The sequence below is a fragment of the Halichoerus grypus genome, chromosome 3 (genome assembly GCF_964656455.1).
Source record: "Halichoerus grypus chromosome 3, mHalGry1.hap1.1, whole genome shotgun sequence".
NCBI classification, from domain to species: domain Eukaryota; kingdom Metazoa; phylum Chordata; class Mammalia; order Carnivora; family Phocidae; genus Halichoerus; species Halichoerus grypus.
The window spans coordinates 3,341,879-3,355,262 of record NC_135714.1 but is presented as its reverse complement, the minus strand read 5'-3'; the positions used below and the strand labels follow the sequence as shown (position 1 = coordinate 3,355,262).

The following is a 13,384-nucleotide window of genomic DNA, read 5'->3' as shown; positions in this document are numbered from 1 at the left end:
TGGGGGGTGGGGCACTGACCATGGCAGGGGGGCAGCATCATGGGCAAAGGCAGTGTTTACAGGATACTAAAGGCTTGTTATTCTCACACCCCCACCTGGGGCTGCTCCATCCATTCCCAGAAAACAGGCACCTCCAGGCTGTGCCCCTCTGAGGGGCAGGGTCAGTGTCACCCTCAGACTGAGGGTCCCAGCGCACTCCCACCCCTGCCAGAGACGGTGCCACCCCAGAGGTCCCTGGGTCTCCCCTGGGGGTCACTGGCCCCCACAGGGCCCCCATGTCTCCCACGGCACTCTGCCCCCCTCCAGGGCCAGGGGGCTTCAGGGCCATTTCTGGGGTGTCCCCTGTCACCGCAGAAGAATCCAGGCCAGTGGTTCTCAAGTTTTCTTTCCAAACAATGGGACTGGACATGCAGTCTTCACAGAGGGCCCGAGGCCATAGCGTGGCGACGGACAGAGCTCCTCTGGGGTCGGGGGGCTCACCTGCGGCCTCGCACCCCCACGCCCAGGAGGTGCTTCCCAAAAATCTCCAAGGGACTCAGCCAGGGCCACACCCAGGTCTGGAATCCAGCTGGGGACAGGCTCCCCGTCCCCAGGCCACAGCTGCCCCCTCAGCTAGCTGCTGGCACGGGGAGGAGGCTGGGCCCCCAGTCTCGCCCCTCCCCCTCCCGCTCGGCAGCACTCTGTGGTCAAACCGCAGACGCGGGCTCACACGGCACGCCCCTGCCCCTGCCCCCTGGACCGGCCCAGCACCCCCTCCGATGGCCGGATTCATCCTTACTCCAAGTTAGAGCCCAAACACCACCTCTGCCGAGCAGCCCTCTCTGGAAGCTTCCGGATCCTTCCGTGCTCCCTCCCCCGCAGCAAGGGCAAAGACCAGAGACCAGGGATGCTCACCTTTGCAGACGAAGCACTTGATGTGGAAGTACTTGTTCTGGACCCTTAGCACCTCCCCCTTGCACACATTCCCGCAGGTGTTACACAGGATCGCGGTGCTGGGCGGCTTCTCCAGGGGGCTGTGGGCGGCCTGGGGCTCCGACACTGCCAGGGAGGGAACAAGGAGCCACGTTAAAGGTGGGACACACGCCAGGCCCAGCGGAGCAAAGCAGCAGCGGCATGAGGCCTTGGGAGCCCCCGTCCCAGCTCAAGCCCCATAGGGTGTCAGGGGACAGACAGGTCTTCTTTCCTGGGGGACCAGAGGGGACTGGATAATGTGAGAGGCCATCTGGTCAACCCCCAGTGAGGGGGGGGCTCCTCTCTATGGCAGCCCCACCCAGTGGGCCATCTGTCCCCCATCCAGGTGGGCATCCCTGCAGTGGTGAGAGATCACAACCCCTCCCAACGGGCAGCCTATTCTCTTGCTGCCTTGACCTGGCACGTCCTTGGCCCGCAGGGCCTCCGAAGCAAGGTCCCCCACCATGAGCTTGGCAGCCCTTCTGCAGCCAGGAGACCCGGAGTCCTCTCTTCTGCAAGTACAATAACCATGGTCCTCTTTTGAGCTTGCTTCAAATTCCCTCTGCGTCCTGGGGCCATTGACCTGAATATTGTTGCTGACCTCCTTAAAGCCAGCCATGGCCTGGGATGTTTATGGAAGCACTGGGAACCCACCGAGGGCCAGGTCAGGGCGGACGGTGAAAAGGCCCGGCCGTGGGGCTCTTGGGGTCTGGGCAGGGTCATACGCTCCTCATCCACGTCCTCCAAAAGCACCTACGGAGGCCAGAACGCAGGATGCCGTGGCCCACGGCAGGTCTGCCCCTTTGAGCTCTAGCCGGGCAGTGGAGACACCCCCATGGTGGAGCTGGGGCTGCGGGAGGCCCAGGGGCTGGGGACCAGCAGGGTCACTTGAAGCACAAGGAGGAGCTGGTTGGATGGTGGAGTTGGAGGCTGGCGTGGAGGCCTGCTGGGCAGAGAGCATGGCCCAGGCAGGCACCCGAACACGCTGGAGCCTTCCGACTCAGGACCGACCTGAGAAAGCCAAACCCGCTGCCTCACCAGCCACGTGGGACGCCCCCTTCCAGCCTCCCCAGGCCCCCAGTCCCCGTTGGGCTCACCCAAGAGCCCCCTTTCCTCCTCTGGGAAGCTCCCCCTCTGCTCTGCCTGCCCCTGGGTCTCTGCCAAGTGCAGGTGGCCGACCCCCGGCTCCAGCCAGCGCTGGGTACACAGCTTTGCTTTTCTCGTGGGGCGGGGAGTGTCTTTTCTCATTTCCACATCGTCTAATGCCACCCTCCTTTTTTGGTCTGGGGTCCCCTGCCTGATGCTGAGACAAGGATGGGCTGCAGGTGTGTATCTGGGACCAGCAGGTGGCAGGAAGGAGTGAGGGGGACCTGAGGCAGGAAGTCTGCAGGTGCCGGTGAGTGTCCACCTGGCTGCAGCTGAAACCCCAGGTGGGCCCGGGGTGTGGACTGGCTGAGGAAGCACCTGCCACGCTTTGTTGGGGGGGTCAAGCTATTTGTACTTACACACACACACCCCATTTACACAATTGTCTAACACTAGCTTTGAGCAAGCACCAGACCTCAAGGTCTCCTCAGTCCTGTCGTAAACATCAAGGAGGTCCCTCCAGACAGAAGAGGACATTTCTCCACCCGATTTCCCACCTGTCCCCCACCCCCAGCACCCCGCGTCCCAGCAGCCCCTGATCTGCCAGAGCTGGGCTCCTCTCTGCTGCGGTCCCTGCCCGAGGTGCAGAGTTTGAGAGCGGGTGGCACAGAGTGGGGGCTGGGCCATGCTGGGGACAGCGAGCTGTCTGAGGAGGAGGCTGTGAACACCCCAAGGGTATCAGGGTTCCAGCTGCCTGGGAACGAGAAGGTGCAGGAAAGGAGGTGAGCAGCTTGAAAAGTAATTCGGTGTCACTCCGGGTACCCCAGACCCAGAGTCAATGCCTGCCTCGCGTTTCCAGAGGAGTCAGGATCCAAACAGCAGACTGGAGGGTGCAGAGCTGGGCGGGGGGCCCCGTGAGCTCTGTCTGCCCTCCTACGGCCATGGTGACATTGCCCACCCCAGGTTAAATGCCAACAGCAGGTTTGCCCTTCGCTTCTTTTTCCTGTAGAAAAAGTGCAGAGATTGCCTTATCTATTACTTAATAAAATTGGTGGAAGGCGGCATTTCCCTGGGCTTGAATTTAAGACTCCCCTGGTGGAATGAGCCACTGGAATCCAGGTTTAAAACCTGTGAACAGCCCAGGGCCTGGAGGGCTCCTGAGTCACCCTGTCCACCTCTGAGGCTCGGTGGAGATTGTGGGGGGTGGGGGGTGGGACACAGATCCTCCACACTGTTATCTTCTCATCTGTCAGGCAGACAAAGAACAATAGCCTATCATCTGTCCACGAGCAGACAAGCAAGTTTTTATACTACTAGAATCTGGCTCAAGTCCAATATGAGGGAAGGTCAAACCAGCCCCCCTGGGGGTCACTGTGAGCCCTGGGGGAGCACAGGATACAGGGGCAGACAGCCTGGGTGCAGCCCCAGCTTCACCTCCTGCGTGCTGTAAGCTGGAACGCCCAGCCTTCCGTGTGTCTGTCCATCTACGCATCTGCCCTCTGCTCACATCACCTGCCTTGGGGGTGGGGTGGGGGGGCTTGCTAAGATGATGGGCTCAATACACAATGGCTATTGTCATTTGCAAAAACACAGAGCCTGACACCGCCAGTTTCCTGGCTACTGGAGATCTATCTGGTATGGGGCGGGGGAGAGCTGCTTTAAGATAGGTTTTGCTGGGGGGGCCCCAACTCTGCCCACCTGGAGCATCCTCTAAATCCTCCTGGGGCAGCTGGTCGTGAGAGCGGTGGTGCTGCCCTCTGGTGGCGGAAAGCAGACACTGCGTGGTGGGGACGGGTGGGCCTTCTGCGCAGGTGTCAGCCTGGCCCTGGGATCCCATCTGTGATTCCTGCGCATTTGTGGCGGGAGCATCTAACCTCCCAAGGTGGACTCATTCCTTGCACCCCCACAGAGGCCCAGTTGCAAGAAATCCCTGCATGTGGACTCTGATGGGGTGTTTCTCCTCGGGGAGCTGTTGTCCCTGCTGCTGAGGGAGCTGAGGCCAGGAAAGGAGGCTCAGGACCCGCAGGGGGCAACACCCGGGGTTTTCCCCAGGTGGCCCCAGGACAGGGACGGGCTGTTCCTGCCAGCCCTGGTGTCTGGTGCGTGGGTCTTACGTAAAAAAGGATAATTATCCAGAAACCAGATATCAAGCCACAAAACAACATGGAAGACACCCAGATGCATATTACTGAGGGAAACAAGCCAGTCTGCAGAGGCTGCGTGCTGTGTGAGTCCATCTACAGGACATTCTGGAAAAGGCAGACCCATGGAAACAGTAAAAACAATCAGCAGTTGCCAGGGCTTGGGGGGAGGGAGGGATGAGCAGGTGGAGCCCGGGGCTGTTTAGGGCAGAGAAGCCGCTCAGGTGGGGCACTGTGATGTGGACACACTTCATCACACACTTGTCGGAACCCACAGCAGGTTCAACCCCACGGAGGGAACCCTGATGGAAACCTCAGTTCATTACAATGTATCAAAATGGGCTCATCACCTGTAACAAACGCACATATTACAGGGGAAAGTTTGTGGGAACTCCACTTTATGCTCAGTTTTGCTGCAGACTGAAAACCACTCTAAGAACTAAAGTGTGTGAAAAATGTTAAAGGAAAGAAACAGAGGTCGAGAGCTACCACACCCAGAGGCCCAGCCACAAATGCAATAGGCTCATTTGGCTACAATTGCAAGATGGGCTCCAACCTTTGGTTTCATGAGTCCCCAGCTGTGATAATAACTTAAAACATAAACTCAAGTGGTGAGAATCGATCACGTGGGGCTGTGACCATTTGACCTCCCTGTGATAAGGAAATCCCAGCACTGGGGAGCCTTGCCAGGAACAGGAATTATTCCCGGAACCATCAACCTGATCAAGGGCCGGCCCCGCAGTCCCCGGTGACGCCCTAGAGTCCCTCCAGGCTGTGATCCTGCTCTCTCTCCAGGAGACAGGAGCTTTGTGCTGCTGGGCCCAGGACAGGAGCTGACAGGGCTGGGTGTGGGCCCTCATCCCCATCCGGGGGTAGCTATGTGGCCTTGGAGAACTGACCAAACCCTGACAAGCCTCAGGTTTCACATCTGTGAGCTGGAGCTCGGTCTCATGAGGCATTTTGTGAGACTCCATTAAAGTAGAAAAAAAAGACCAGTGCAATGTCTGACAAGTGTTGCGGACCCCAGCTGCTGGCCTGGTCGTCCCCAGGCCCTCAGATCTCAGGGTCACCCCGCACCTGGGGACGGGGATGGGAGGAGGCTATCAGGAAGGAGACCAGGAGCCTCCCAGGGGGGTCGTGCCTTTGCTTACTCGCCCGCCTCATTGGAAGATTGTCCTAGATTTGCCGCCACGCTTTGCCACCTCGTGACGTGGCAGGGTAGGCGACAGGGACACCTGTCCTGATCCCAGCTACGCCCCCCCCCACCCTTGGGCGGGTCACATGCCCTCTGGAGCCTATTCCCTCCTCTATGAAATGGAGACAAGTGTTCCCGAATGTGGGACCCTCGTGCTGATCAGACCAGATGATGCGTGTGTAGCTGGTGACCCAGCTGAGCACCTGCTGCGTGTGCGGGCACAGGAGGCAGTGACTGTGACGGGGGGCCACGGACGGTGCCCTTAGCGACCTCCGGCAGGTGGGGCTCCTAACATCGGCCTCTGCTCCCAGGGCCTTGCCCAGCGGTGCCCAGTGCTGATGTGGTGAGCGGGGCCAACCCAGACCAGTGCCGGGCCTTGCTGGCCCTTGGCTTGGGGACAGGGACTGTGGCTGAACCCCACCAATGCCACTGCTAATGTCAGTGCCACGCTCGGCTCCCTCGCCTGTGTGGCCGGCGGGCGGGCCTCCTGGGCACTGGGCAAATGGGCCTCTTTACCCTGATGAGTGGGAACACGTCTCTGGCCTCTTCACCCAGCAAATCCTCCCGTTCTCCTCTTGGCTCTGTCGGCTCAGGCCCGACGGGGGCCACCTCCCACTTTGTTCATAGAAATTCACCAACCTGACGTCACTCTAGATGCCGTAGCTGAATGCCCCCTCTTTGTTCCTGTCATCAAAGCTGGGGGCCCGCGGTGATGCCCTCGGAACACGTGCCGGGCGCGGTCTCCCTTCTCCCCTGGGGTCCTCACCAGGGCAGGTGCCGCTGTGGCCCGGCCTCCTCCGGCCTCGGAGCATCTGCCCTGAGCCTTCCCGGCGCCCTGAACCCCTGGAGACCACCGCGAGTCAAAGCACTTCATTGTGAAGTCAGAACTGCAAGGCGCTCAGCCAAAGTGCGCTCAACTCCAAGAACTCAAACAACAAAGCTGTTCTTCCTCTTACTATTTGCTGATTCAGTCATTCACCCACCCAACAAATGCCCGAGGACCTACTAGGTGCCCGGATTCCACAGGAACCAAACAGGCCCAGCCCTGGCCCCCTACCTGCAGGAATGGTCTGTTACCCCCATTTTACAGATGACGACCCTCAGACTTAGAGACAGGTGGGGGTTTTCCCAGAGTCACCTGGCTAGAGGAGGGACTCGGCTGGGCCCCAGCTCAGGGGGGTGTGATGCCCGCCCATCCTCGTAGCCACCTGCTGTTCTGCACGTCCCGGTCAGGTGCATCCTCGTTCAGCAAACAGGGGAACAGAGGAGTTTGTGGGCATCGGGGAGCCAGAGGCACACACTGGCTGGCCCACCAGATGGCAGGTAGCAGGAGAGGGGACATGCCAGGCCGAGGAGGCACAGGGGTGAGGAAGGGGAGAAAGGGGGAAGCAAGACGCCTCTCTTGGTCCAGCAACAACGCATCTCTCGCTTCCCAGACAGGAAGGCACACGTCATTTGTGATCCTCAGGGACATTTCCAACTGCTTCTTCTGCGCTTTCTCAGTGGCTCGGCGTGTCCTGTCCCCCTCCAAGGGCCCAATCCGTGCTGGAGCCCAAGCTGGTGTGCCTGACGTGGCCAAACACCCACATTCCCTGCTCATCTCGTTGTCCAGGGCTTGTACTGGGGGTACATGTACCGCGGGACCACACGTGGGGGCCCTGTGTGCTCAGGGTCTGACTGGTCCCCACACCCCATCAGCCGAGCACTTTGCTGCGCTCTCCACTCTGCTGTTTGCATCACGCAGACCGCTGGCTAGGGCTCCAGACCGCACGACTCTGCTCTAACCCTGCATAAGCCATATAAACCGTGCATGCCCACCCAGGCCTGAGACTCCGCTATGTCCAGGGCGGGTCCCAGGCACACAGTTCCCATCCTCCCCCAGGCCTTCACTTCTAACCATGACAATGAGCAGAGAGCCACAGAGAGAAGCACAGCAGGGAGATGAACCTGTGTGCAACCAAGGAGGACTTCTGGGGGGAGGTGACATGAGGTGGGCAGGTGCCTTCTGGTTCAGCAAGTACCAGTCACCATGCTCATCTCCACCTCAGTACTAACCACGCTGGGTGGCCCTTGTCCATTGGTCTGTGTGCCTGCCTCCCCTGGCCTGGAAGCTCCCCCCCAGGGCCAGGGGCCAGCTCTGTGAAGGGTGTCTCCCTCAGGCCAGGTTTGGAAGAGACGACTCTCACACACCACGTGGCCATCCTTGTGGCTGGTGCATCCCCCAGCACAGGTGTTCCTTCGGGCTGGTTTTCTCAGTGTGGAGTTGAGGGCCCACCCACCCCATGCCTCAGAGGGTCTGCCTGTCCTCGGGGCACACTCTTCTGCGGGCTGTGTCTCAGGTCAGGAACAGGTCCCGCGCTCTTTCCTGCTGCCCTCCCCAGAGCTGCGTGTTGGAAAATCACACCAAATCGCATGAGAGCGCTTCCTTCCCTAACCTACTTACGGGCTGAGTGCTAATTATAATCACAAACCGGGAACTGCTCTCTGGAGTGGCAGTTCTTGCCGCGGCCGTCGGCAGTCTGGGCCTGGCAAGCAGGCTCCCCGCTCGGCCAGAGAGGCGACCTCTCTGACTCTTCAAGTATGTCGTTCACCCAGGACCTCCATCCAGCGGAGATGCGGTGGGCTCCCACTCCCTGCCAGGCCCGGGGCTGGCCCAGGGGCCTAGGCAGAGCAGAGCAGGCCCTGCCCCCAGGAGCTTGCGCTCAAGGGCACAGAGATGGGGGACAGAATCCCCCCCACAGAAGTTTGTCGCCCCAGATGCCTGAACTCCCAGCACCCGCCCCCACGCCCATTCCCATAGTCACACCGTCAAACTGCAGGGACTCCATCGGGATGCCACATCCACATGAAGTGGTCATCCTGTCACCCGGGAAACAACCGGCCCTCTTCCGCTTCCCCATGGATGTGGTCCCCGGTTTCTCCTATGGAGCCAAGTGGGCTCATCCGAGCCCCTGACCTGCCCCAAGCCCAGACAGTGGTCAGTTGTCCGCAATCCGCTCCGCTCTGCCGGAGTTCTAAGCAGTGGATGCCGGGCTCGAGCTCCAAAGTTTGCAGACAGAACTGATTATGTGAAAACGCTTCATAGTCCCTAACTGGCCAACTCCTGCCTGCATCTCGCAGCTTCTCCATCAGCCCTGGACCAGGACGTCCGGGGGGCCGACCCACCGGCGGTCCTCTGTGCCCTGCTCAGGGCCGGCCCAGGGCACAGCAGTGAACGTCTGCTGGGTGGGTGAGCCGCCCCTCCTCTCTTGTTCACCCCCCTGCACTGAACGTCTTTCTGAAGTTCTCTCCTCTGAAGGGGTATGGGCTCCACGCCTGGCTCACTGTGGGGGCCCAGCACCCAGCCCAGCACCCGGCACCTGGCAGGTGCTCCATAAATGGGACGAATCAACACATATCACACTGAGCCACAACCTTTGTGGGCACGTGCCGGTCTCCCCCTGCACACCGCATGCCTCAGCATCTGGCGATGTGACCGCCGCTCTTCTGGAGACCTTGGGACGTTCATCCCTCTGAGCTCCTCAGCGGGCTTCTGAGCAGCCCCTGGACGCAGACGTCCGTCCCACAAGCTCTTCTCCACTGTGGCTTTAACACGCCTTCCATAAGCGGCGGGGCCTGAGGCCCCCTCCCCAGGAACATGGGTGGACGTTCGGACTGCCTCGGCCAACGATGTGATGGGAGCGACACCATGGACTTCCAAACTAGATCATAATGCCATAAACTGCCTTGCTTTTAAGGGCGCTCATTCTTGGAGCCCAGCGGCCATGTAGTGAGGAAGCCCAACCAGCCCAAATACCAAGCGACCGCATGCAGGGGGCACGTGGATCTGTTCTCCAGAGGTTCCCATTGTCCCCGGCTCTCGGGTCACCCCTAGCCTTTAGATCTTCCCAGATGAAACCAGAGACAGAAAACATCCCTGCCGTGCCTTTCTGAATTTCTGACCCTCAGAACCCGTGAATATAACAGAATGGACATTTGGTGCCTAAGGTTTGGGGCAGTTTGTTATGTAGCCATAGAAAACCGAATGCCACCACAACCAGACCCCAGAGTCCCCTCCCCAAGTCCTGACACGGTGTCCCCCCTACTTCTGCACACAGCCTGCCTGAGGCTCACTCGGGACCTCTCCGGAGACAGGAAAGTCACTCCCTCCATAGCCCAAGTCCCACGAGGAGGTGCTAGCCGCCTTGATCCGGGGAAGGAAATGCCCAGAGTCTGGCCTGACCTTGCCTGGAGTCTTCACCACCACCCTGTGGTAGATACTCTTGCACCCATTTGGCAGAGCTAGAAACCAAGCTCAGAGAGGTACGCTAACCAGCCCAAAGCTGTGCAGCCAGGAGAGGCAGAGTGAAGATTCAACCCCAGGTCTGTCCTCCTCCTGCTAATCTACCTGGCGCCGAAGTCCCAAGTGTCTGAGTAGGTCCCCATTTTGACCCAGTGGGAAAGCGTCCCCTTGAACCCAGCGAGCTCACCACAAGGGGACAGCCAGGACAACGGAGCCCCCAGGACAAGCTCTCCCAGCTGGCAAGGGGCAGGATCACGGAGAGTGGCCTCGAGCACAGGCACCCTTTGCTCAGGTCCCTGCCCCGCTCAATCACCTTCCATGGCTCCCCACAGCCACCAGAACTCAGCTCAGCCCGCAGACGGACCCCCACGCCTCCAAGCCCTTTGCCCGGCTGGTTCCCTGGCTTACCTCCCACTGCTCCCTGACCCCGGACTCTTTCCCAGAGTTGTTGTTGATCGCCCCAGCACCGGCCCTGGCTCCCACCACCCCCTCTGGGGAGTGCTGTCCTCGTCCCCCCTCCACCTATGAAAGCCGAGCTTCTTCAAGGCCCACGCCCGGTGCTGCCCCCGTACTGACGGCGCGTTCACAGGGAGCCCGTGTGCTGAGCCCCGTGCTGGAGCTCTGGGCACCGCACCCCTCGGTGCCCCAGATCCCGTAAGAATGCTCCACCTCCTTGACAGACCTGAAAACAGGTATGCGGGGGCGGGGGGCTTGCCCAGTGTCCCCCTGGACCAGCGACAGCCACCTTGCACGAGTCATATCACCTCTCCCCAAACGGTCAGTGACCCTCTGGCCCCCTCTGCTGGAGACCCCACTAGAGGCTCCCGTGCGCTCTCCAGGGTCCCCTAAACGCCAGTACAGGGCTGGGGACAAAGGACCCAGGTCACCTCAGAGCATCTGGGTCATGCTCGCTGTCCCAGCGCGCCTGGCCTCCGAGGTGCCTCAGTGTAGGTGTGAATCCTGGGTCACCCCGCCTCAGGCAGGGCCCCAGATCCCCAGCACTAATGCGGGGGGTGAGTTGGGGGGCTTCACAGGGTTACACCCCACTAGACCCAGGGAGGTCAGGGAGTCAGAGATTGGTCTCCATCTGAATGAGAACAGCTTGGCCTCTGGATCCCAGCGGACCGAGTGCAGACCCCCAGGGCCCCATGGGCCAGCGGTCAGGTCCCCGGGCCCCGTGGTTCCTCCTGTCCTGGGATGGGGGAGCACGTTCCGACAAAGTCGCTCTGGGCCACACACAGCTGTGGGGCCCCCAGGCAGCCCCACGGAGCCTGGAATGAGCCTCGAACTTGATGGGGGAGGCAGGAAAAGGAAAACCCGCCCAGCCAGCTGAGTCTCCCTTCCTCCAGACGGAGTGTGCGAGCTGTCCAAGGTTGGAGATCCCGGGAGGCCACAGAAAGAGCCCATCTGTGACGGCCGAATTGTGTCGACCCCTAAGCCCCAGCACTTCAGACTATGACCTGATTTGGAGACAGGGTCTTCACGGAGGCAGTCAGGCTAAAGTGAGGTCGTCACGGCTGTCCTTACACACAGGGGACGTTAGGACATGGAGACAGACGCACAGAGGGGACCACGTGCAGATGCAGGGAAAGGCCCACCATCTGCAGGCCAAGGACAGATCTTCCCTCACGGCCGCCAAAGGAACCACCCTGGTGACACCTTGATCTTGGGCTCGCGGCCTCCGGGATGTGAGCAGAGGTCTGCTGGGTAAGCCCCAGTCTGCGGCACTTTGTTACCGCGACCCCAGGAGACCAGTCCGTGGAAAGAGCAGGAAGCCAGGCCTAGGATGTGACGGTGTCCCTCCTCCAGGCCTGTTTTCCATCCGCAGGGGGACAATGATGTGGCCCCACGCCGGGCTTTTTGAGGAGGTGACGGGGCAGGGGCGGCTCGTGGTGGGGGCTCAGTGTGCTGGGGGTCGGGGGGCCCCTTCTGGAGGCAGAGCTGGGAGCCACGCGGCAGTGGGCCACAAGCTCAGGCTGGCCACCGGGCTCAGTAGACTCCAGCTTGAGCTTCTGGCAAGTCCCAGCACACATCACGCCTGCAGCAGCTGGTCCAGGAGTCCCGGCCACCCACGTCCCTGAGGGTGTCACTTCATGGCCGGAAGAGCGGCTCTTCCTGAGCGGGGAGGCATCTAAGGATCTCCTGGGTGGCATTCCGGAAGGTCAGGGCGCAGCGGGCATCTGGGCCCCTCCTCACACCCGCACTCCCCGGGGACACGGCCGACGGCAGAGAGGGGCGGGCCCCGCCCAGGGCACACACACAGTCTGGCTGGGCTGGGCGCAGGGCTCGGGGCTCCAGGCCTCCAGGCCAGTCCCTTGTCCCTCTCGTCACACCGCCACGGACCAGAGCAGCCACCCTGGCAGCAGTGAGTGACCTTGTCTGGTCAGGCCCACTACCCGGCAGATGCCCAATAAACGTTCCTTAAATCCAATGGGAACAGGACACACGTTTGACGACTTGAAGCAGTGCATGGTGCATCAGCACGGTGACAGTGATGTGTGTGACAACATCGTCTTTCAGTCCCTGTGCCCGGGCTAAGTGCCAGGTGCTACACTCGGGGGTTTCCATTGGTGACCATCACAGAGCAGGGAACGCGGGCGAGGAGCATGGCTGGGGCTTGAACCCAGGCCGCCCCATCGCAAGCCCCAGCTGCGGACTCCCACCGAGGGGGTCTGGGAGGGCCCAGTTGGTCCCGTCAGGCCCTGCCTCAGCAGGCCAGCTCCCGTGAGACCCCGCCAGTGTAGGGCCCGCGGCCAGGGGCCTGCCAGGATGCCCCCAGTGCACGCTGGCCAGTCAGGATCCCCGGCTGCCCCCCTCCTGCCCAGGCCTCTGAAGACGGGCCTGCAGTATGACCTGGAGACACTGCCTGGACGGGGCCCCCGCTACCCCACCATCCATGGTCAGCAAGTCGGATCCAGCAAGGATGGCCACGGGGATCTGAGAGGTCACTGCCCCCCCCCGACCTCTCCTCCCTGCTTGCTGCCCAGCAGGACGCTACCCACAATCCAGATCCTGCTAAGCACCCGTCACCTCTACTCCACTCATCCTTTCATCCTGCACAATTGGGAACTGGCCTCTCTTGACAACTTTGCAGATGGGCAGACAGGTTCCCAGGCCAGGACTGGACCCAGGTCTCACCAGCCCTTGCTCTCCCCCATGCACCGTGCTGGGTGGGAGGGGCCAGCTCTGGGGAGGCGAGGCCCTCCCAGACCTGATAGGTGTGTGCGGTCTTCCAACAAGACAGTTCACCTGCCTCCATGGGGCCCCTGCTCCTCAGACCTCCCTCCCAGCTGCCCTGTCTTTACTGCTCGGAGCAGCCTGGGGACCGGGCAGCTCAGGGTGCTGGGCACGAGCGCCCATTTAACCTCAGGACCCGGCTCTGGCTTCCAGCGTGGCTGGAAGGACCCTCCTTTGCCCAAGTGGGATTCGAGCCCTCTGTTTTCTTCCCTGTCAGCTGGCAGCCCTTCCTTGTGGTCTTTAATCCCTGCCTGACCCTCCCCAATGCCTGGCCAGGTCATCCCCATACTCCCGCTGCCCCAGGGGCTTGCATGGCACATGGAGACCCTGATCCCCCCGCGTCTAAAAACAGCTACTTGCGCCCGAGCCTCCAAATCCCACGGCAAATTGATGGGTCCACTCCAAAGTTCAATTTAAAATTCCCCCACCTGGGGCGCCTGGGTGGCTCAGTCGGTTAAGCGGCTGCCTTCGGCTCAGGTCATGATCCTGGGG

At 61.1% G+C, this 13,384-nt stretch overlaps 1 protein-coding gene across 18 annotated transcripts in view; it reads right to left on the bottom strand.

Annotated features, from left to right (window-relative positions):
- Positions 1 to 13,384, bottom strand: part of ABLIM2 (actin binding LIM protein family member 2) — a 147,115-nt gene that overhangs the window by 103,942 nt on the left and 29,789 nt on the right. For 17 of the 18 annotated variants that reach the window (XR_013446235.1, XR_013446240.1, XR_013446237.1 and 14 more), the window contains exon 2: positions 895 to 1,042. Coding sequence is in view for 2 of the 18 variants with exons in the window: in XM_078068341.1 (XP_077924467.1) it covers positions 895 to 1,042 (148 nt within the window). In the remaining 16 variants the exon portion in view is untranslated. The remainder of the gene's footprint in view (positions 1 to 894; positions 1,043 to 13,384) is intronic. The other variant, XR_013446236.1, reaches the window with a different exon arrangement.